This window comes from Leucopleurus acutus (assembly GCF_964270905.1).
Source record: "Leucopleurus acutus genome assembly, chromosome: 13".
Lineage (NCBI taxonomy): Eukaryota > Metazoa > Chordata > Mammalia > Artiodactyla > Delphinidae > Leucopleurus > Leucopleurus acutus.
In genome coordinates, this window is record NC_139155.1 from 60,057,203 (window position 1) to 60,080,272 (window position 23,070).

Sequence of the window (23,070 nt, forward strand, 5' to 3'; positions counted from 1 at the left end):
ACCTACTAGACCAGCCCATCCTTCCGGGGTCAGGGTCCGTGCCGACCCTAGCAACTTGTAAGCACTGCCCGCCTTTGCCTCCCAGCAAAGCCAAGTCTAGACGGCAGGCTGGCCCTTATTCCTCTGAGTATTGCCCACCATCCTGTTACTGAGTCCAAGTTTGTACTGCTCGCTGCACAACCGGCCAATAAATCCAGAGGTGAGCTGTTGGGGCAAGGAGTAGCGACTTTATTCAGAAAGCCAGCAGGCCACAATGCAGGGGACACAGGTTCGAGCCCTGAGGCGGGAAGATCCCACATGCCTCGGAGCAGCTAAGCCCATGCGCCACAACTACTGAGCCTGCGCTCTAGAGCCCTCGAGCCACAAATATTGAATCCTGTGCGCCTAGAAACCGTGCTCTGCAACAAGAGAAGCCACCGCAATGAGAAGCTCGTGCACCGCGACGAATAGTAGCCCCTGCGTGCCGCAACTAGAGAAAGCCCACGCACAGCGACGAAGACCCAACACAGCCCCACAAAATAAAAATAAATAAATAAATCTTAAAAAAAAAAAAAAAAGCCAGCAGGCCAGGAGATGGTGGCCTAATGTCCCAAAGAGCCATCTCCTCCAAGTTACAATTCAGGATTCTTTTATACTGAAAGGGGAAGGAGATAGAGTCGTGTTTCTGGCCAAACTTGGAGGGGAATGTGTTAATTTCTTCCTTCCTGCAGCCATTCACAGGTGGACCTGGTCAGGAGGTTTCCTGTGAGCTTAACAAAGGTGTTTTAGCTTAAAGCTCATTCCCTGGGAGGTGGGGTTCCCAGAGATGGGCGGGTCATTATGTATAATTTAAGCTTATAGGCAACATCCCTTTAGTGATTAATTTGTAATAGGACACGAAGGTTCTTTTCTATTACAAACCAACACCTGGGACAAAAGCTGCACTGAGTGATATAGAACTGCACTTTACAGCTTACACAGTGTTTTCTCATCCTTGCTGAGTCACGCCCCACACTCAGGTGGAGGTATTTTCTAATTATACAGAGGCTTGAAAAGGTCCGTGAGCCAGGCTAGACTCTCCTGTGGTCGAAGCGGCGCTCAAGCTCCGGGTTCTCCGAGGGGACAGCACGTAGGACTGAACACTGCACAGACTCGGGCATGAGTCCCAGCCAGCGTGCACTGGCTGCGGCACTGACTTCACCTCCCGCACCCATGTCCTCATCCTTCAAGAAGAAAGAAGTAATTCGTAGTCGGGTTTGTTATGAGGATGAAATGAAACAACGCCGCTGCCCGAGTTGCTGGAGTGTCTAACAGGGCCTGGCTTGCAGCCGACACTAAATGTGAGTTCCCTTTCTGACGCCAAACTTGGCGAGATGCTTCTCCTACTCCAACAGCGGCTCCTCCTCTGAGCTCCAGAGGCCACTGGGGTGCCAACTCTTGAGCCCCTGTGCGCCTTTGGACCCGATAGGTAGTTGCGTCGGGTCCCAGCACTCCTTAAAGGAGGGTGGAGACTTCGGCCCTGAGAGAGAGGACGGTGGGGCGGAACTAAGGGCCCGTGGGAGGCCGGCCTGGATGCGGGGGCCTGTGGGGCGGCGTTGTTCCGCAGAGGGGACGTCGGCGCCCCGAGAGTGCACCCCGCATTGGGGCCTAGGCACCCTCCCGGACCTCCAAGTTGCCGCCACCCCGGGGGGCAGCGCCCGCCCCCCCCAGTTCACCTCTGCCCCTTCCCAGCTCCCGTACTGCCTCCCCGGCCTCCAAAAGCACGAGGGTCCCAGGGCGGAGAGGGCCGGGGGCCACAGCCGGCGCGCAGTCCGGGAGCGCAGCCCCGCCCCCATCGCGGCGCCGGCTGGCGGGAGGCGGGACATGCGCACCGGGCGGCGGGCCCGCGCTGGGAGGGGGGCGCGGGCCCGAGCGGGCGGTGCTGCGGAGAGCGGGCTGGGCGGAGAGCGAGGCGCGGGAGCGGGGAGCGCGCCGCCAGCGTCGCTGCTGCTGGACTAGGGCGGGTGTGCGAGCCCGGCGCGCCGCGCGCAGAGGATGCGAGCGGCAGGGAGCCGCCGCGCCGCCGCGCCCGGAGAACGCGAACGCGGGTGACCTCAGCCGGAGGAGAGCCGGGAGACGGAGGCCGCGAGCCCCGCGGGGATCCTCGAGGCCGGGGTGCGGGGGACGGCGGCGGCGCGGGAGTGCGAGGCGCACACCGGGCGGGGCTGGCGGACAGTGATGAGCGGGCGTGCGGGGAGGCTGCACGCCGCCGCCGCCCGGAGCATCCGCCGCCTGAGCTGCTGCTCGCGGCCCGGGTCCCGGCCATGGAGACGCTGAATGGCCCCGCGGCCGGCGGCGCCCCGGATGCGAAGCCGCAGCCGCCCGGCCAGCACCACCGCCACCACTATCTCCACCCGCTGGCCGAGCGAAGGCGGCTGCACCGCGCGCCCTCGCCCGCCAGGCCATTTCTCAAGGACCTGCACGGCCGGCCCGCGGCCCCCGGCCCGGCCGCCCCTTCCTCGGGCCGAGCCCCGGCGCCCGCCGCTCCGCGCTCGCCCAGCCTCGCGGGCAAGGCGCCGCCCTCGCCGGGGCCCCCGGCCGCGCCCGGCCGCGTCTCCCGGCGCAGCGGCGGCGCCCCCGGCGCGAAGGACAAGCCGCCGCCGGGCGCCGGGGCCAGAGCAGCGGGCGGCGCCAAGGCCGCTCCGGGCCCCAGGAAGGCGGCGCGCGCGGCGCCCGCCGAGCCGCTGCCCCGGGTCGGGAAGCCGCCGCTCGGGGCCGAGCCGCTGCCCGCCGCTGCCAAGGGCCGCAAAGCCAAACGCGGCTCCGGTGTGGTCCCCGCCCGCGCCTCCGGTCCCCGGGTTCCCATCGTCCCGGTCCCCGCCGTGATCCTCGCCGTGACCCCCGCGGCCGGCTCCCCGGCCCCCGGCTCGCGCATCAGCCACACCGACAGCAGCTCCGATCTCTCCGACTGCCCCTCCGACCCCCTGTCCGACGAGCAGCGCCTGATCCCCGCCGCCAGCAGCGACGCCGAGTCCGGCACGGGCTCCAGCGACCGGGAACCCCTGCGGGGAGCCCCCACGACGAGCCCCGCGGCTCGGGGGGCGCCTACGGGCAGCCCCGAGCCCTTCCCGCTCCTCGCCGCGCCCCCCGCCGCCTGCCTCGGGGGTCGGAGCAGCCCGAGCGGGGTCCCCGCGGGGTCCCCGGGGCCCGGCGTGGCGGAGGATGCCGGGGGGTGCGCTCCGCCAGAGCGAACGGTTCCCGGGAACCCTAAGGAGCACGGCCCGGGCGAGCAGCCCCGGCTGGTACCGGCGGCGGCGGCGGAGGAGCTGCTGCGGGAGATGGAGGAGCTGCGCTCGGAGAACGACTATCTCAAGGTGCGCAGCCCACCCCGCCGCCGGTGGCCCGGAGGCGACCCCACGTCTGGGTGCGGGCTGGAACCCGCGAGCCCCGCCTCCCGGTCCCGAAAGCGCTTTCTCCTGCTGTCTTTCACTTTCCTGCCCCCCGCACACACCGGGCGCTGGGAACTGGAGCCAAAACTTCTGGAAGGAGCAGCAAGACCTGTGGGTCCAGGCTGCTTTCCACCCACTTAGCTTGTTTCTAGAAGTCTTGCTGCTTTCTGCGGATGCCTCTGCCCCTGTTGATGCTGCGTTAATTATAGAGTGTCGGCTCTGATCACTTTTTGGATGTGCAGTCGACCCCCAGACCCCTAGCCTGTGGGAGCGGGTTTTCCCCAGCCGAAGGGCTCTGGGCCGGGCTCCGTGGGAGGAGAGTGGGGTTCGGAGGGTGTGGTGGCCCAGGCTGCAGACTCGCCTGCCGCTTCTCCCAGTTAACAGAAAGACGGGTGCCCTCCGTGTCTCTCCCGGGGCTCACAGAGCAGACAGAGGGCCTCGGCGTTTTCAGTGATAAACCTGCAGTTCAGGAGTCTCTTGAGTGCGGCCTGAGTGGAGGGACCACTGTGTCCTGCTGGCCGGTCCTTTGTAAGCGTCCACCACCTGGGTTTTCCGTGTCAGGAGAGGCCACTTGATGCCCTTCTCACGCCGGGGCACTTTCGAGGGAATCGCAGCCTCTGCGTCCTATCTGAGCACTTGGCGGCGGGGCCCGCTGTAAGAGGCTTCTGGGTCCTGTGAGCTTTGGGGCACAAGTCTGACTCCATCTTTTCCAGGAGGAGGAGGGCTGGCGCTGCAGGAAAGAGGATTTAGGCAGTGTTGGGGGTAGGTCACCTGAAAGTAAGGAGGGCTGTCCTGAAAGCAATTGTTTTAATTTATTGTGATACGCAGGTTGGTAAATAGCTCCACCGGTGTAAATCTCCTGTTTCTGTTAAGACAGTTAAATATATGTTTGCTCCGAAACCTCCTTTATCAGTGGGTTTTGTGATTCGCCCTGTGTTCTCAGCAAATGCTGACGGTCCCTGATGGAGGCCAAGTGTTGGCTGGTGGGACCAAGGATGTGAGCTTTTAAGGTGCTTGGTGGTGAAGTGTGCAGTTCAAACTGGGATCAGAGCAGTGAACTGCTGAGTATTCCTAAACTCTGGCTGCAGAAGCTGCTCTAACTCACTGAGCCCAGTGGTTATTTTATCCTGTTCAAAGAGGCAGAGGAGGAGAGTGGTGGGGAAAGAGAGCAGATGGAGACTTGGAGTAAGACGTTTCAAATAGTGCATTTTTTTTTTCTTAATTCATTTATTTATTTATTTTTGGCTGCGTTGGGTCTTCGTTGCTGCGCGGGGGCTTTCTCTAGTTGTGGCGAGCGGGGGCTACTCTTCGTTGTGGTGCTTGGGCTTCTCATTGTAGTGGCTTCTCTTGTTGTGGAGCACGGGCTCTAGGCGCACGGGCTCAGTAGTTGTGGCGTGCAGGCTCAGTAGTTCCGGCTCGCGGGCTCTAGAGCGCAGGCTCAGTAGTTGTGGTTCACCGGCTTAGTTGCTCCGCGGCATGTGGGATCTTCCCGGACCAGGGCACAAATCTGTGTCCCCTGCATTGGCAGGCAGATTCTTAACCATTGTGCCTCCAGGGAAGTCCCTGTCACTGACTCTTGTGTAATAGACAACAGTGAAATTCAGAGGTGTGGAAGAGAAAGAGCCAGGGTATCATGTGTAACTCTGTTGTGAAATCAGCACTTTTGTAAATTTGCCCTGGAAGTAAGCTCCCTGAGGACAAGAAAGATGATCTTATTGAATTTTGTAGCCTCGGCTCTTAGCCTAATCTCTGACCCACAGCGTTTCTGATTGAATGATGTTTATCCAAATCATGACAGCTAAGTAACAGAAAATTAAGGGTTTTAAAATTTTTTTGAAAAGAGGTTTTCTCATTACATCTTTGATCTTAAGGTAGGCAGTCATTCCTAGATGACTGGTTATTTGCTTTATTTTTTCATGTTAGATTCTCAGTGAAGGAAATAGGTGTCTGACCCTGGCACCTAATCTGATGTATTTGATATTTCAGTGAATCTCACAGCAACATAGGGTATCATTGTTATGTTTATCATAACCCCAATTTCACAGACAGGGATGCTGAGAGCTGAGAAAACTTAGTGACTTGCCCAAGGTCATCCAGCTAGTAAGCCATGCAGCTTGTATTTTCCCTGCCCCCAGACCTCTGTTCTTTCCCTGCTCCAGGCTGCAACCCTATTTCCATGAAGGCTCCTTTTCTGAGCACACGCTTACCTTAGAGTTTATTAGCTCAAAATGTTCCCAGCGTTTAGCTTTCCTAGGGGCCCTCTTTTTAGGTGAAAGGGCCACCAAGAACACCTCTCCACTAGCCTGTGGGCAAATGGTCCCATAAACCCCACTGACAATGTTTAATTTGTGGGAAATGTCAGTTGCCATTTCCTGTGGAGAAAAGGTCACAGCCGACCATTTATGATGCCTGAATCCATCTCCCAGCCTTTCCTCTGACAGGAGAGAAGCGGAGATAGAGGAGGTCTGGGGAGGCTAGGAAGTCAGAAGAATGATCACCAACACATGTGTGAGTTACATGATTGGCTATTCAAAGCTTAAATGACAGTAGTTCAACGTGGGAAAGAAAGACAACAACCCTGCTAGACTTTTCTAAAGGCCAGCGAGCCCACCCACTTGTGCAAAATGGGGCTGGGAGCATCAGTGACCTCCTGGGCAATGACATTTGCTGTAGGCCTGCGTAGCACGTGAGGTTTAGAGTGTGTGCATTATAAGCCCAGACGTCTCTTTTTGTTGCTCTTGTCCTCACTGGTACTTCTTTTGATGGTAGATAAAAGCGAGCCCGTGACCTAATGCTTTCTTAGGGAATGCTGCACAGAACTCTCGTGATTAGAAAGGAGACTCCACCCAGAAATTTTACTTTGATATACTGTGGAGGATGGTGACCACAAGTATTACAAGCTTTCCTGAGTCAGTTCTGTCACCGTTACTGTATAAGACGGTTTCTGAGCTAGAATGACCTAAGAGTAATCCAGGCAGAAAACTAAGGCCTCAAAACTGTAGGAGGATGTGTTGCTGATCAGGAAATTTGAGGGGAATTCTCTTGGTTTTTACCAGCCTGCTGTATTTTCTTAAAAATCAACTGTCAACAGAGAAGTCCCCCTTCTGTTGTGTGGAGCTGTGCGGGGCCATCCCTGACCCTGCTTTCCTGCTGTCATCACGGGGCAACGTGGTGACTAGGTGAGAAGTGCATAATTAATCCAGGTAGCTGGCTTTTTGTCTGAAAGCACAGTCAGAAAAGCACTCTTGGCCCTTGAGCGCTGAAGAACTCACACGTGTTCCGAAGGCTTCAGGAATTAAGGTGCGAGATTGAGTTCAGTTACCGAAAGACATTTGCTTCTTTCTTAGACCAGACCCAGGCACATGTTAGTGATGAGGGCGTCCACGAAACCCTGCGGGAGTGTTCCTTGCCCGCCGCCACTGCGATTTTGCTCGATTACTCCAAGACAGTCAGACAAGCCCTAGAGCTCATTGTGAACATATTAATTATGTTCTCTGTTCTCACAGGCTTTTCAGGAGGGTTTTAATCGCTTTGAGTTTATTGGCCTATTTTGAAAATGCTTCTCGCGTTACTGGGGATGCTCGCACGACATTCCCCCCTGCCCTCAAATAGTGTACCCCAAAGTGCCCGTGTCCTGTGGGGCCCGCGAGGTCAGTGGGGGAAGGGCTGCTGAGTTTGCTCTGCCTTTTCAGTTACTTCAGAAGAATTATTTCTGGTTAAAACAAAAGTCAGCGCTAGCTACAGAGCAGGTACTATTGGATTCTTGGAGAGGAGTGATTTCTTAGGGAGATCGCTGGTGAGGCCATTTGGGTTGAGAGGTTGCAGTGCATCAGCGCCGATCCAGCCTCACCATCCTGCGTCTCACTTGGAGTCTTTGGAGTTTCAAGGTCTGAAAGGATTTGGTTAAATCTGCCTGCGCAGAGCCCAGATGCTCAGCCGCCTGGAAAGGGTGGAGGTGGGGTGGACACGGAGGCAGGAATAAACAGTTCTGAGCTTGAAGCGCTTCAGCCCCTCCCTCCGTCCCCCGCCCCTGGCCCTCCTCCCTTCTTCTGGAAGGTTAAAGCAGACAGTATCCCTATTCTTTCCTGACCTTCTGCTTTCCACACCCACTCTTTATTCAGCCTTCAAAGCGGCAGTAATCACCTTAGGTGGCAAGATCATGTAGACCAGGGAACACAGGGCCGTCGCTGCTGGATGAACTGTGCTTGGTAAACAATGGGAGGGTCCCTGAGCCTTCTGAGTCTCAGCTGGGACTCTGCAGAGAACAGTTCCATTGTCCGGAGGGAAGCGAGGTGGATTCATTGTATATTACAACAGAGGATAAGGTCTGTAACTCCCAGAAGAGGGAATTATTGCAACAGTAGCCAGCTGTGACTGCTCTCACTAAGTTGGGTCTATTTAGGGAGGGGTGATTAAAATAGGACTAGTTATTGATTTCAGGTTGTTTAAAGGCGATTAAGATCTGATAAGATTGTCAGTATAATCAAGAGTTTTCACCGCTTTCACCGGTGGATTTGGTTTTTATATGGGTGGATAAAACTATCTGCAAAGAGGTTTTCGTTGACATTTTAATCTTGGTTTATTCTAGTGCACACGTGGTACCTCATTATTTCTCGAATTTGATATGTGTCAGATAGATGTAAAATAACGCTTGATCGTTATCTGCAGGCAAAGGGGAGTAGTTGGGGAACTTCCCACTACATCAAGATTTCATTTTACATACAAAATTTGAAAAGCATATTTAGTTAAAACTAAATTAGCTTTTCAATGTGATAATGATCTAACATTTGAGTATCTGACAGACCTGATGTTAATTCAATATAAAACTTGATTAAGGGCAGTTTTTTCTTAATATCTGTATTAAAAAACAACGATTTTCCACTTTTACTTACTGTGTGTAAATGTGGTCTGCCAGAAACATTATATGTTCTGCTTGACTTGGTTTTTTTTTTAAGCATTTAAATGGCAGACACCTTTAAGGTTCTTTAATGTTTTCTAAATTAGAGCATGCTGTCAGAAAATTAACGTAATGTTAGTTTGAAAATCACTCTCATCATGACCCGAATCTGAATAATCAGTTTTGGCTTCTCGAATGTCTGCTGCCAGCTTACGTGGTTCATAATTCGCTTTTCTTAGAACTTCTTTTCATTGAACCTGAAAATTGCTTTTTTCAAGGCTCTATGAAAAGAGCTGAAACCCTGGCCTCGTCCCATCTCTGCTACAGGCTAGTGTTGGGAAGCATTTAAACTTTTAGAATTTCAGTGTCCTCATTTTGAAAACGGGGGTATGGATACCTTTTCTGCATATTATGATGCTTTCGTGAGGACCAAGTGTGAAAATAAGTATACCTGCACATTGACAATGTCAAGGTCTAAATGTTAGCTTGTTTTTATTATTTTACACCGACGGTGGACTTTTAAAAATATGATTTAAAGCTTATTGTTTCATTTGTCCTGGTTGTTGCAGGTAATTTCTAGCACTTACCGGGAAGAGCTTGTGTATGGAACCAGACAGCCTGGGTTTGTAGCTGGGCTCCCATTTATGAGCTGCGAGCATTTGGATGTGTTTACCGGCTTGGGTTTTGCCTCCTTGTCTGTCAAATGGGGGTCGTGTGTCCCTGGCAGGGTTATTTTAGGCTTAGTAACGAAGGTAAAGTGCCTAATAAAGGATGCCTTCTGTTCTACAAATTTAGATAAAATGAGGTACAAAAGCAGTGATTCAAATACATGCAATTATGGTCTCCCCCTAATTTTCTTTTCAATGCATCTAATGTTAGTGATTATTTATGCCAAAAAATTTTAGCTGTTTACATGTGGCCTACTCGGTGATCTGGAGGTGTGGGTTCGTCTAGCCCCGGAACAGACCTTTTCAGCCTGCAGCGGGGGTGTAGGCGTCCGTAGAACGTAGCCAGCGTTTAACATTGGGCCGATGAGGGCCTCCCCCAACCCCGTGCCACCCCCATTACGAAGTCTGAAAACCAGAGGACATTTTTTACCTGCAAGTCGTATCATGTCTTTTTATGGTTATGTCACATTTTAAAACTCGTGTTTGAATAATAGATCGTTTCAGGCATTAATGACTTGATAAGCTTTCTAGAAGGAAAAGCAATCGTAAACAGTTCCTTCCGTAAATGGAATGCCCAACACCACTGGATGTTTGTATGTGTACATACATATAGTGATTATTGCCTGTATTGAACTATTTTTTATTAGTTACCCAGTGTAACAATTAACTTTTAACTGTATTCAGACGTGTGTAGAGATGAGGCTTTTTCTCAAAGTCAGATCAGATTCACAGATGGGATCTGAGTGAAGCTTGACCTTGATTTTGAAGATTCAGGACTAACTCTACTCTTTTTTTTTTTTTTTTTTGCGGTACGCGGGCCTCTCACTGTTGTGGCCTCTCCCGTTGCGGAGCACAGGCTCAGCGGCCATGGCTCACGGGCCCAGCCGCTCCGCGGCATGTGGGATCTTCCCGGACTGGGGCACGAACCCGTGTCCCCTGCATCGGCAGGCGGACTCTCAACCGCTGCGCCACCAGGGAAGCCCTAACTCTCCACTCTTTATGGGAGGATGGCATGCACAGGCCTGTTTTGAAGCTTGCAGCTGGTAGTTGGTCTCCTCCAGCGTGGGTTGGGTCAAGGGCACAGCTTCCATGGCTCAGTGCAGTGATCGGGCATCAGGAACAACCTCTTTGCTGCAGTTTGAAAGGACCTTCCTGAAATAGGTGGGTTCTCCAGGCACCTGAAGAGCCCAGCCTGTCCATTCTCTTCATGGATGTTCCAGTGACCGGCCTCTGTGCTCGGCCCAGTAACTCCCAGTGCCAACAAATTTTCCTACCAGGAACAAGATTGACAGGAAGAGATCTCCGCGAAGAAAAAAACAGCAATGAAACTTGCTTTTACATCGTAACATTTTCAACGTTAAGATTTAACTTTCTTAAGACACATGAGAAGATCTTATATTTTTAATGAGGCTGTCATCACTGGTACAGAAATTCTGTAAGAACATGTAGCGGATGAGAACAAAAACATTTTTATTCATTTGACTACTAGGAATGTTGGTAAAGCTTTCCCCTTTGACATCCGTTCTCCTTGGTGGTCCGTTGAAACAGGCTCCACTTGGAGTCATGGTCAGCTGAGTAGGTAATGCTCTTGGTCAGGTGGTGTGGACAGAGTGGGAGAACCTACAGACCGGGGCTTGGGGGAATGAGGTGCCGCGTCTGTGCCCTTTCCCATATAGGTGATGGCTGCACACAGGTGGGGTTGGCTGGACAATTGTTTTCACCCCGTTGGCGCTAGTCTGTATTTTTCCACAAAGTTTCCCAATTCGTTTGTTACACTTCTTGGACCTAATCTTACCCAGGGTAGGATACTTTTCTAGAAGATTCCTTTGTAGTCAATTTCTTGTCTACCTGAGGCTCTGGTGTTGGGAAACTCTTGTTCTTTATTGTAAATAAATCCCTGGGTTTGAGAATAAATGCAGGATTAGCAAGGGTGGTCAGACTCCGGGAACAAACTGAATAGGGTGAGAGCTGACAAGTTAGGGTGTCCACGTTTGGGAGAGTGTTTCCCTTGAGCCTCAGTATTAATTGAGCAAAACAAATGGGAATGGGGAACTCTCTGGCGGTCCAGTGGTTAGGACTCCTAACGTTCACTGCCGAGGGACCGGAGAACTAAGATCCCACAAGCTGCGTGGTGTGGCAAAAAAAAAAACGATGAACAAGTGTACCCTAATCTGGAGGCATTTATGCCATCAATTATCAAACTAATCAAGACAGTTCTAGAATGCTTTTCTTAATCTCCCGCCTTCCAAATTGCTCCTTGTTGAAGTCTTTATAATAGAATTTATATCTCATCACATGCTGCAGCTGTGTCTATGGGTTTGGGAAGAATTTTCCAGGACCAGACTGCAAGACTGGAACAAAGCCACGTGTGGGGATGTCTGGTTTGGGTCCTGTTTGGGATTTGGTCTTTCTAGGTGTTGACCGAGGTTCATGGGTAGTCATTCCACAAATAGTTATTGAGGGCCTGCCGTGTGGCTCACACTGCCCTGGACACTGGGAGACACCAGGTGTCTGCCCTCCTGGCGCTTAACTTCCTGGGTGGGCGACAGATGATGAACAGGAAGAAACACAGATAACATGAGGCGGCGGTAGGAGGCGGCGGGGAGGGGCAGGGCCTGGACTAGAGACTAGGGGGGTGGGGGATGGCAGGGGGTGGCATTGTGTGCCTTCCAAGTTGTGTGACTGTGAGCTCCGCAAAGAGCTGGGGAGGAAGGGGAGGCCATAACAGGTGAAAGGCCTCCAGCTGCCTGGACCCTGTGGAAGCAACAGGGTGGCAGGGAAGGAGGGGGTAGCATGCAGGTGCTGGGGAGGACCTGGAAGAACTTGATCTGTGATGCGGAGCCCCCTGGAGGGCATGAGTAGGGGGAGGAGGTCTGAGTTACTTATGAAAAGGGTAGGTCTGGGTGGAGCCTGAGCTATAGAGGGGAAGCGGGGCACCCAGGTGACGGATGGGCTTACCTGTGTAAGTCTTACCTGTGGCTCTCTTGAGAGGGATAGAGGCGGGAGAGCCGCAGGTATTTGGACTTTGAGCTGACAGCACTGCATTGGCTGTGGCCTGGCATGCGGCGGGGAGGGAGCCAGGAATAACTCCTGGGTTTCTCCTGTACCCGCGTGTCTTCATGTTGACGCCAGAGTGGAGTGGAGATGGGAAATGCAGGGCAGACGAATGGGAAAGAAACAGCGCACGAGGTTTTATCTTTATTTTTTTTAACATCTTTATTGGAGTATAATTGCTTTAGAATGGTGTGTTAGTGTCTGCTGTATAACAAAGTGAATCAGCTATACATATACAAATATCCCCATATCTCCTCCCTCTTGCCTCTCCCTCCCAGCCTCCCTATCCCACCCCTCTAGGTGGTCACAAAGCACTGAGCTGATCTCCCAGTTTTATCTTTAGAATCATGAGTCAAGACAGAATTTTAGGGACATTTGCGGGTATGTTATAATTCCCAGACAATTCAGTTATGACCCCACTAAAGTCTGTGTTCTTTGCAGGCAGTGTCTGTCTTACTGCCTAGATTGTGTCTTAGAGACGCGGGTTTAGGTCAGCGTTTGGTTTGAATCTAAAGGTTTAATTATCTGCAGAGATGACTTCGTTTATGGTGATGATTATGTAAGGAAAGATTGGGAGCAGGATAAGTGCTGAGAGCCTGCAATGCATAATCCATGCTCGTTTTTGGCTTCTGGATCTATAAGATCTGAATAGATGTCTGGTGATAATTGTCTTGCCTGAGAATTTCCAGGGTCCCTGTGTCGTATCACACAGTTGTGGCCAGAAGCCGACAGGTAACTGTGCAGAAGGTTCACAGTATTGCAAAGCAGGGGTGGATGGACGACTCCATCCTTTCTGATGGACCTGGCTTCTCAGTCTCCTCTGTCTGGCTTGTGTAGGATGAGTTGGATGAACTCCGTGCTGAAATGGAAGAGATGAGAGACAGTTACTTAGAGGAAGATGTTTACCAGCTGCAGGAGCTTCGGCGGGAACTGGACCGCGCCAATAAAAACTGCCGAATCCTGCAGTACCGCCTCAGGAAGGCTGAGCAGAAGAGCCTGAAGGTGGCAGAGACCGGGCAGGTGGATGGCGAGCTCATCCGAAGTCTGGAGCAGGACTTAAAGGTGAGGGGCTTCCCTGGTGGCGCAGTGGTTGAGAGTCCGCCTGCCGATGCAGGGGACACGGGTTCGTGCCCCGGTCCAGGAAGATCCCACATGCTGCGGAGCGGCTGGGCCCGTGGGCCATGACCGCTGAGCCTGAGCGTCCGGGAAAAAAAAGTTGGTCATAGCCACTTAAATTTTTTTTTTTTCGGTTATTTAAGTTTCTAGGATGCAGAAAACCTGAAAGTACCATAACCCAAGTAAGACTTGTAGTGGTGATTTAACTGAAAGAGAAATAGGAACATAACTAATTGTCTAAAGTGTCTTTGAGAATCGGTGGTGGAAGTGGGAATGAGGTGAAGAAATCCCAGACTTTATTCCATTTGTCCTCTCCACCATGGCTTCTCTCCTGCCCCAATTATCAAATCATGTATCTAGAGATGAATTATGTATAATGTCCTCCTTATTAGACGAGTCCTTAGGAAATCTCATTTAGCCTTTCATTGTAATAACAGAAAGAATCTTTGTAACTATCAAATTTATAAACCACTAACAAAATGTCATTCAGTGTGATAGAAAGGTGATTTATATTTCTCTCACAAAAATCTCCTTCTATAAAGTAAAAATGTTTAACTGCCTTTAGCATTCAAATATTTTACCAGAGTAGACAATTTAAAACTTGACCGCATGAAACATCTACTGCATGTAGAATTACTTCATTTGTTTTTTTTAAGCAGGTAGGTTTTGTATTATTTTGGGGAACAGAAATGTTTATTTTTTTGATGATGATGGTGATGATTTTTAACTTGTCATTTAAAGCATGTGCTCCTGGGATATTGATATTCTAGAAGGAGCAGGGCCTTGCAAAGTGGCTTTTAATCCAGATGAATGTCATATTTTCCCTTAATGTGGATTTCATGTTTCAAACTAATACCTTCCTCCTTTAAAACTAGGCTTGTTAATATTGCCAGGGTCTTTGCTCTTTGGTGTAATATAATATTCCTTAATGATTCTGCCTCTGAAGTTGTTTGGAGGTACCCTTAACACACAGAAAGCTTCCCATCCTGATGACAGTCTCTGTGGGTTGATGCAGGTGGCCAAAGATGTGTCGGTCAGGTTGCACCATGAACTTGAAACTGTGGAGGAAAAGAGAGCTAAAGCTGAAGATGAGAATGAAACTCTACGACAGCAGATGATTGAAGTGGAAATATCCAAACAGGCCCTGCAAAACGAGCTGGAGAGACTGAAGGAGGTAAATCAGACATGGACGGGGGTTTGCCCCTTGGGTTGAATTGTGAGGGACTTGGGACTCCAAGTGTCCTATTCTTTCTTACCATGGTCTAAGGCGGGTCGGCCAGCAACGGTTTGTATGGCCTGGGAACTAAGAATGGTTTTTACATTTTTCATAGCATTGTTGGGGGGAAAAAAAACCACACAGAAAATAAACCTAAAAAAGCAAAGATGATGATGTGACGGAGGCTGTCTTGCTTGCAAAGCCTGAAATATTTGCTCTCTGGCCCTTTCCGGAAAAGGCTTGTTGAACCCTGCTCTAAAGCTATTTTTTATAATTTCCATTCCGATGAGCTGGCCGTTAATTCCCTTTATGGGTCCAAGCGAGGTATATTATTACTAGAATGCAAAATAAGGCGGTAGCATTTTTCTCGAGAGCCTTCTCTTCCAGTGAGCTGGAAAATATGTTACGCTTGTTCATTACCCTGTGTCAGCAGATGATGGGTGTGTGCTGCCTGTGTCTGTTATTCAGCCAATATGATTTATTTATTTATTTAACACCTTTATTGGAGTATAATTGCTTTACAATGTGCTAGTTTCTGCTTTATAACAAAGTAAATCAGCTGTACATATACATATATCCCCATATCTCCTCCCTCTTGCATCTCCCTCCCACCCTCCCTATTCCACCCCTTTAGGTGGTCACAAAGCCCCGAGCTGATCTCCCTGTGCTATGAGGCTGCTGCCCACTAGCTATCTGTTTTACATTTGGTAGTGTATATATGTCCATGCCACTCTCTCACTTTGTCACAGCTTACCCTTCCCCCTCCCCATATCCTCAAGTCCATTCTCTAGTAGGTCTGTGTCTTTATTCCCGTCTTACCCCTAGGTTCTTCATGACATTTTTTTTCTTAGATTCCATGTATGTGTTAGCATACGGTATTTGTTTTTCTCTTTTTGACTTACTTCACTCTGTATGACAGACTCTAGGTCCATCCACCTCACTACAAATAACTCAATTTTGTTTCTTTTTATGGCTAATATTCCATTGTATATATTGCCACATCTTCTTTATCCATTCATCTGTCGATGGACACTTAGGTTGTTTCCATGCCCTGGCTATTGTAAATAGAGCTGCAGTGAACATTGTGGTACGTGACTCTTTGAATTATGGTTTTCTCAGGGTCTATGCCCAGTAGTGGGATTGCTGGGTCATATGGTAGTTCTACTTTTACTTTTTTAAGGAACCTCCATACTGTTCTCCATAGTGGCTGTATCAGTTTACATTCCCACCAACAGTGCAAGAGGGTTCCTTTTTTTTTTTAATAAATTTATGTATTTTACTTATTTATTTTTGGCTGTGTTGGGTCTCTGTTGCTGTGCGCGGGTTTTCTCTAGTTGTGGTGAGTGGAGGCTACTCTTTGTTGCGGTGCATGGGCTTCTCACTGCGGTGGGCTTTCTTGTTGTGGAGCATGGGCTCTAGGCACGCGGACCTCAGTAGTTGGAGCACGTGGGCTCGGCTGTTGTGGCTCGCGGGCTCTAGAGCGCAGTATCAGTAGTTGTGGCACACGGACTCAGCCACTCTGTGGCATGTGGGATCTTCCCAGACCAGGGCTCAAACCCCTGTCCCCTGCACTGGCAGGCGGACTTCTAACCACTGCGCCACCAGGGAAGCCCGAGGGTTCCCTTTTTTCCACACCCTCTCCAGCATTTATTGTTTGTAGATTTTTTGATGATGGCCATTCTGACCTGTGTGAGGTGATACCTCATTGTGGTTTTGATTTGCATTTCTCTAATGATTAGTGATGTTGAGCATCCTTTAATGTGTTTGTTGGCAATCTGTGTATCTTCTTTGGAGAAATGTCTGTTTAGGTCTTCTGCCCATTTTTGGATTGGGTTGTTTGGTTTTTTTGATACTGAGCTGCATGAGCTGCTTATAAATTTTCGGGATTAATCCTTTGTCAGTTGCTTCATTTGCAAATATTTTCTCCCATTCTGAGGGTTGTCTTTTCGTCTTGTTTATGGTTTCCTTTGCTGTGCAAAAGCTTTTAAGTTTCATTAGGTCCCGTTTATTTATTTTTGTTTTTATTTCCATTTCTCTAGGAGGTGGGTCAAAAAGGATCTTGCTGTGATTTATGTCCTAGAGTGTTCTGCTTATGTTTTCCTCTGTTTTATAGTGTCTGGCCTTACATTTAGGTCTTTAATCCATTTTGAGTTTATTTTTGTACATGGTGTTAGGGAGTGTTCTAATTTCATTCTTTTACATGGAGCTGTCCAGTTTTCCCAGCACCACTTATTGAAGAGACTGTCTTTTCTCCATTGTATATTCTTTCCCCCTTTATCAAAAATAAGGTGACCATATGTGCGTGGGTTTATCTCTGGGCTTTCTATTCTGTTCCATTGATCTTTATTTCTGTTTTTGTGCCAGTACCATACTGTCTGGATTACTGTAGCTTTGTAGTATAGTCTGAAGTCCGGGTGCCTGATTCCTCCAGCTCTGTGTTTCTTAAGATTGCTTTGGCTATTCGGCGTCTTTTGTGTTTCCATACAAATTGTGAAATTTTTTGTTCTAGTTCTGTGAAAATGCCATTGGTAGTTTGATAGGGATTGCATTGAATCTGCAGATTGCTTTGGGTACTATAGTCATTTTCACAGTGTTGATTCTTCCAATCCAAGAACATGGTATATCTCTCCATCTGTTTGTATTATCTTTAATTTCTTTCATCAGTGTCATAATTTTCTGCATACAGGTCTTTTGTCTCCTTAGGTAGGTTTATTCCTAGGTATTTTATTCTTTTTGTTGCAGTGGTAAATGGGAGTGTTTCCTTAATTTCTCTTTCGGATTTTTTATCATTACTGTAGAGGAATGCAAGAGATTTCTGTGCATTAATTTTGTATCCTTCAACTTTACCAAATTCATTGATTAGCTTTAGTAGTTTTCTGGTAGCATCTTTAGGATTCTCTATGTATAGTACCATGTCATCTGCAAACACTGACAGCTTTACTTCTTCTTTTCTGATTTGGATTCCTTTTATTTCCTTTTCTTCTCTGATTGCTGTGGCTGAAACTTCCAAAACTATGTTGAATAATAGTGGTGAGAGTGGGCAACTTTGTCTTGTTCCTGATCTTAGTGGAAATGGTTTCAGTTTTTCACCATTGAGAACGATGTAGCCAATATGATTTAAACACAGATTTCTTTTGAATTTTAAGGAGTGAATGTGTTCTAGCAAAGCAGTCTAGACAATGCGTATGTATTTTTTTTTCATTTGCTACAGTAATGCAAATCCTGTTTTGTTGTTGACTTCCATTATAAGATTAAAGCTGCATGTTCTCTTGGAAAATATCCTGCCTATTGATGAAGTTAAAAACTGTTGGTAAGGGCTTTAAGATGATGGCTAAAGCCAGTGTGTTACCTGCCAACAGCGTCACTTAGTACTTCATGGTTCCTTTGGATTTGTTTCCTGATTCAGCCAGTCCTCGGTCATCCGTCCATCTGCCCTTCCACCCACACTTCGCTCAGGCCCTGACTGGGCCCTGGGGGAAGCGGATGTGAATATGACAGCACAGGTGCTGCCCTCAAGCTATTTACTGATCCGACACCTTATGGATTTGGGTAAATTCTGCGTATGTCGCCACTTCCGTGAAAGTGCTGCATGTTCTATTTCTTCGTCCCTCGTCACTGTCCCCTTTGTGAATACTCTGTGGCCTCTGTCCGGGTCACTGGGGGTGCCTGTAGCAGTGCCTGCCCTCGGGGGACATCGGGGACTCGCCGGGTGAGTGGGGGATGAAAATGAGAGCGTGGAGCCGTGCCGACCTTCGCGGCGGAGGAGGGGGAACCTGGGCAGGTTTGTCCCGGGTGGGGGGTGACCCTCCTCTGGTTGTGATCTCACCTCTACACTTACGCGTTCTAATAACTTACTTCCCTCTTTCCCCTTTGGTCCGAGTTTCCCAGGAGGCAGGCCGTAATGGTTCCTTTTCTCAAAATTTCCAGTTTGAGCCTGACCTTAAGGGTACGGACAACAACTTTGAAGTATATTTTATAAATTTTATATGCGTGTTTGTTTTTGTGTAAATAGGTAAATTATACACACATAAGTAAATACATGTGTTGAAAGCAAGCAGGGATTCTTTTGCACACATTCAAATGGATTTGTGAAGGACCTGGCCTCTGGTCACGCAAAGCTCTTTGGGGTGAGAAATGATCACTGACATTGGAGGCCCAGGCTGGCTGTGAGGAAGGGGTGGGGTGCTGGCCCCTCCCTTTCTTTACAGCTTAAAATTACTCAGAAGGATTGCTCACTTGGGACACAATCATAGTATTTTATCTCCAGAGTCGCAGTCAGACTGGTGGGGCTGCATATTGACACCAAACTTTTCAACGAAGCATGAAACAGAGTCTCAGGAGGGTCGGACGCTGGTGGACCGTTCTGGAAGCAGAGAAGGATGAATCAGCCACACAGGGTTCAGAGGTGGTGGAGGAGATGCTAATCAGAAAATTCGAGCTGGGGTCTCCGTGAATGGGCCCTTTGTAGCAAAGCCAGAACAAACTTTCTCGTGGGTCTCGCTCTAGAGGGAGGATAATGTTTTCTCTGTCCTGAGCCGTACTGGTTATTGTTCGCCTCTGAAGTTTGGTAAGTGGACGATGTGCCACATTCTGAGAAAGGCCAGGGTAGTTTGTGCGTGTGTCTCCACGACAGGCCTGGTTGCAGATGTGTCTGTGCCCCTCGGAGGACAGTCACACGGTGCATCTCTGTGCCCCTCGGCTCTGTCGCCGGGGCTTCTCTCTGCAGCTGCAGACTGTGCTTTCAGCCGCCTGGTGGCCTCCTCCAGGGTGGGTTTCTGGTCACCCTTCAAACTCAGACTGTCCAGGAACAGACTGGTCACCTTTGCCCCCACCTGTACCTTCTTTTGTCTTTCCCGGCTGTGTTAATGGTGCCACTGTCCTTTTAGTCACCCCGCTTAAGCGATGGCAATTATCCTTACCCCTCCTCCTCCCCACCCTCAATTGCCGGCTGCTCTTTCACGGTCTTAGAAATTCTTTCTCGCTGGTACATGCTACATGGGCGAACCTCGAAAATACACCAAGGGAAAGAAGCCAGACATGTTGTGTGAGTCCATTTATAGGAAGTGTTCAGACAGGTAAATCCACAGACAGAAAGCAGCTTGGTGGTTTTCAGGGACTGGGGGAGGGAGAAAGGAGCCTGGCCGGGGTTTCCTTTTGGGGTGATGACTGTTTTGGAACTGGATGGAGGGGATGGTTGCACAGCGTTGTGAATGTACTAAATGCCACTGGATTGTACACTTTAAAATGGTTCATTTTAACCTCTTAAACATTTTGATTTTATCCACGCTTTCACTCATCTCTCAAATGAGTATTTGAGGGCAGGCAGTCTGTGGTCACCACATTAAAGGATGCACTACTTCTAGTCGTTCCGTTTTCTGTTTTACCTTCTGTATCCCCCAAATCCGACAGTGTTGATGCTTGGCTTAAACAAACAAACTTGCCTTGGGCCGGATTGTCTAGCCCTTTAGCATGACACAGAGGTCCTTTCCTGCCTGGCCCATCCCTGTCTCCCAGCTGGGGTTCCCACCCCTTGGCAGGAAACCCTGCAGTGAATTAAAAGGCAGTTGAGAAGGATGAGAAGACACAGGCCCTCTGGTCCTCTTGAACTGGTAGAGGTGTGTCTTGGTAAAAGTCGCCTTCTCCACAGATAGATGAGACGCTTAAAAGAAGGCTGATAGTATTAACGCCTCTGGAATCGTCCCTTCTGGTTAACAGCTTCCTTGCTGGCTGGCTTCCTGTGCTGTTCACGCCATGTCCATGCACCCAAACCCCCATATACCACTTGTGCAAAGCTCAAAATTTTTTTTCCCTTTTTTTTGGGGTGTATATTTCTTCTAGTACTCTCTCTATGGTGGAATATCTCAAAAGGTTGAAAATAGTTCACCTTAGTTTAGTTCCAACTTCCTGAAGATTGCCCAAGTGCTTTCACTCAACTGTATTTCTTTGGTTCTACTGAACGGTTTTTTGACTACATGCTAGACACAAATAATAACTAGCCAAGTTAGTTGACACTTGCAAGGGACAGAGGCGTGTTTTAGATCACTCCTGGGAACTAGGGTTAGTGAATGGAACCACAGGAACCAACTAGCTGTCAGATAGCTCTTGGGGGACATCTTTCATCACCATTCAGGACATGATACTGATTCCCTGGGTTTGGTTGAGACTCCTTTTGTGTCAAGTAAATGATCAGATTTTTTAACTGTTTTTTGAGTGCTTGAGAGGAACTGTATATGCTCCAGTTTTTGGGTGAAGATGTTGAATGCATTAGATTGAAGACTTTAAAACTTGAACTATAACTCGCAGCAGGAAGGACATTTTATACCATCACTGAATAAACAAATGGTGGAAAGGTTTCACTAAAATGCTTATTTTTTTGCCGTATAGGATGCGTTCTGATATTTTCAGTTCTATTTTATTTTGATGGTTGTAAGTTTAATCCATTACTAGATTGCCACATTTGGAAAAAAGAAAAAGTATCAGATCATTTGTTAATTGTGTTGTTCAAATTTTTGTATCGTTTATAGTTTTGTTTTGTCTGCTAAATACATCTCTTTAAGATGAAGATGTGTTAAAATCACCCATTAGAATTCTACATTTAAATTTTCTTCTTGTAATCTGTCACTTTGCTTTTTAGATTTTCAATATGAATGCATAAAGATTTAGAACTTTTTTGTGTGATGAGTTGTTGCCTTTATCATTTGATAATGACCTCTTTATTCTGATGTCTTGCTTTTTGCTGTAAGTTCTATTTTTTCTACACCATTATGTTTTAGGTGTATTTCTTCTGAATGAACTATAGCTACCTTTTTAAAAAAAAATGGAATCTGGGAATCTTTTTTTTAAACTTGTGAATTTAATCCAGTTACATTTATTGTGGTTATTAATGTGTTCGAATTTATTTCTGTCATTGTATTTTATGCTCTATATTCCACGCCTTTTCTTTTTTTAACATCTTTATTGGAGTATAATTTCTTTACAATGATGTGTTAGTTCCTGCTTTATAACAAAGTGAACCAGCTATACATATATCCCCATATCTTCTCCCTCTTGCGTCTCTATCCCACCCTCCATGCCTTTTCTTTGTTTCTTTTTTCTATTTATTTTTTTTTTTAAGATTTTTTGATGACCATTTTTAAAGCCTTTACTGAATTTGTTACAATATTGCTTCAGTTTCATGTTTTGTTTTTTTGGCCACAAGTCATGTGGGATCTTAGCTCCCCAGCCAGGGATCAAACCCACACATGGTCCCCTGCATAGGACCACTAGACTGCCAGGCAAATCCCTCTATTTTTTAATGTTGATTTCTCTGAGTTTTTGTTGTTTTGTTTTGTTTTGTTTTGCGGTATGCGGGCCTCTCCCGTTGCGGAGCACAGGCTCCGGACGCACAGGCTCAGCGGCCATGGCTCACGGGCCCAGCCACTCCGCGGCATGTGGGATCTTCCCGAACCGGGGCACGAACCCGTGTCCCCTGCATCGGCAGGTGGACTCTAAACCACTGCGCGACCAGGGAAGCCCCCTCTCTGAGTTTTTAATTCCTGTGTTCTCTCTCTTGGTTAGGAAGTTATACGTTCTATTACTATTATTTTAATGATCACTCTTACGTTTTTAACATGTATGTTTCTCAATGTCTAAAACTAATCACTATCTATATTCTTTTCCTGAATAATACAAGCATCTTAGAAAGCTTCAACTCCAACTCCTCTCATACTATTGTTACCCAGTATTTCAGTTTCATCTTTTTAAAATCATCTTCCCACCTAAGCTGACTAATTTCATAGCTGATTCTTACTTAGATTCATTTGCACATTTTCCAGTCTGTTACCATTGCTTCTTGAGTGTTGCTCCTTCCTTCTGAGTTCAGTTTCCTTCTTGCTGATCTATTAATAGGTCTTTTAGTGGTTTATTTCAGTAAATGATATTGTCTAAAATACTTTTATTTCATACTCAGTCTTGAAAGATATTTAGTTGGGCATAGAATTGTAACACTTTGAAGATAGTATTTTTATTATCTTTTGGCCCTATTTTGCTTATCAAGAGGTCTGCTGTTAGATAATTCTCATTTTTGTAGATAATCTGTCTTTACTTCCTGTTTACTTTTAAGCTTTTCTCTGCGTGTTTGGTATTCCGTAGTTTGAATCAAATGTATCTAGATTTATTTTTTACTCAACACTCATTGCCAATCTGAGTTTTTGTCTTTCATAAACTCTGAAAAATTCTCACTCTTTGAATAGTCTTCTGTAGTGAAACTATCTCTTTGAATCATGTTCCTTCCCCATCCTCTGTATTTCTTCTAGAATTCCTGTTAGTCTTATGTGGGCCTTATGTTGGCCATTCTTATTCCATCTGCCATCTCACTTACCTGTTTTTTTGGGTTTTTTTAAGATATTTTTATCTCTCTGTGCTACATTCTGGATAATTTCTTGTCCAAGTTACTAATTCCCTTCTTCACAGTTTTATTCATCCACTAACTTTTCATTTCTAGAAGTTTTCAAAAGTTGCTTGTTCTATTTTCATAGTTTCTTCTTTCTTCATCATCTCATAGTTCTTGCTTTAAATCTTTAAACATTTTAAAGTCAGTCTTTTTCAGTTCTGTTGAGTTCTTGGTGTTACTAAGCCTTCAGTTTGTCTGATCTGGTGACTCTTACAGTGGATTTTATTACAAGTTCTTCTTAGTAGGAATTCCATGAAGTTTGTCGAAATGTCCTCCTAGGA

General features: G+C 47.8%; 1 protein-coding gene across 2 annotated transcripts in view; it reads left to right on the forward strand.

Annotated features, from left to right (window-relative positions):
• Window positions 1-2,282: 2,282 nt before the first annotated feature.
• MTCL1 (microtubule crosslinking factor 1) overlaps window positions 2,283-23,070 on the forward strand; it is a gene marked incomplete at both ends in the record, with an annotated part of 121,892 nt that continues 101,104 nt past the window's right edge. For both annotated transcript variants that reach the window (XM_082853445.1, XM_082853446.1), the window contains 3 exons: window positions 2,283-3,332; window positions 12,864-13,088; window positions 14,158-14,316. In XM_082853445.1, the coding sequence (XP_082709571.1) occupies window positions 2,283-3,332; window positions 12,864-13,088; window positions 14,158-14,316 (1,434 nt within the window). The remainder of the gene's footprint in view (window positions 3,333-12,863; window positions 13,089-14,157; window positions 14,317-23,070) is intronic.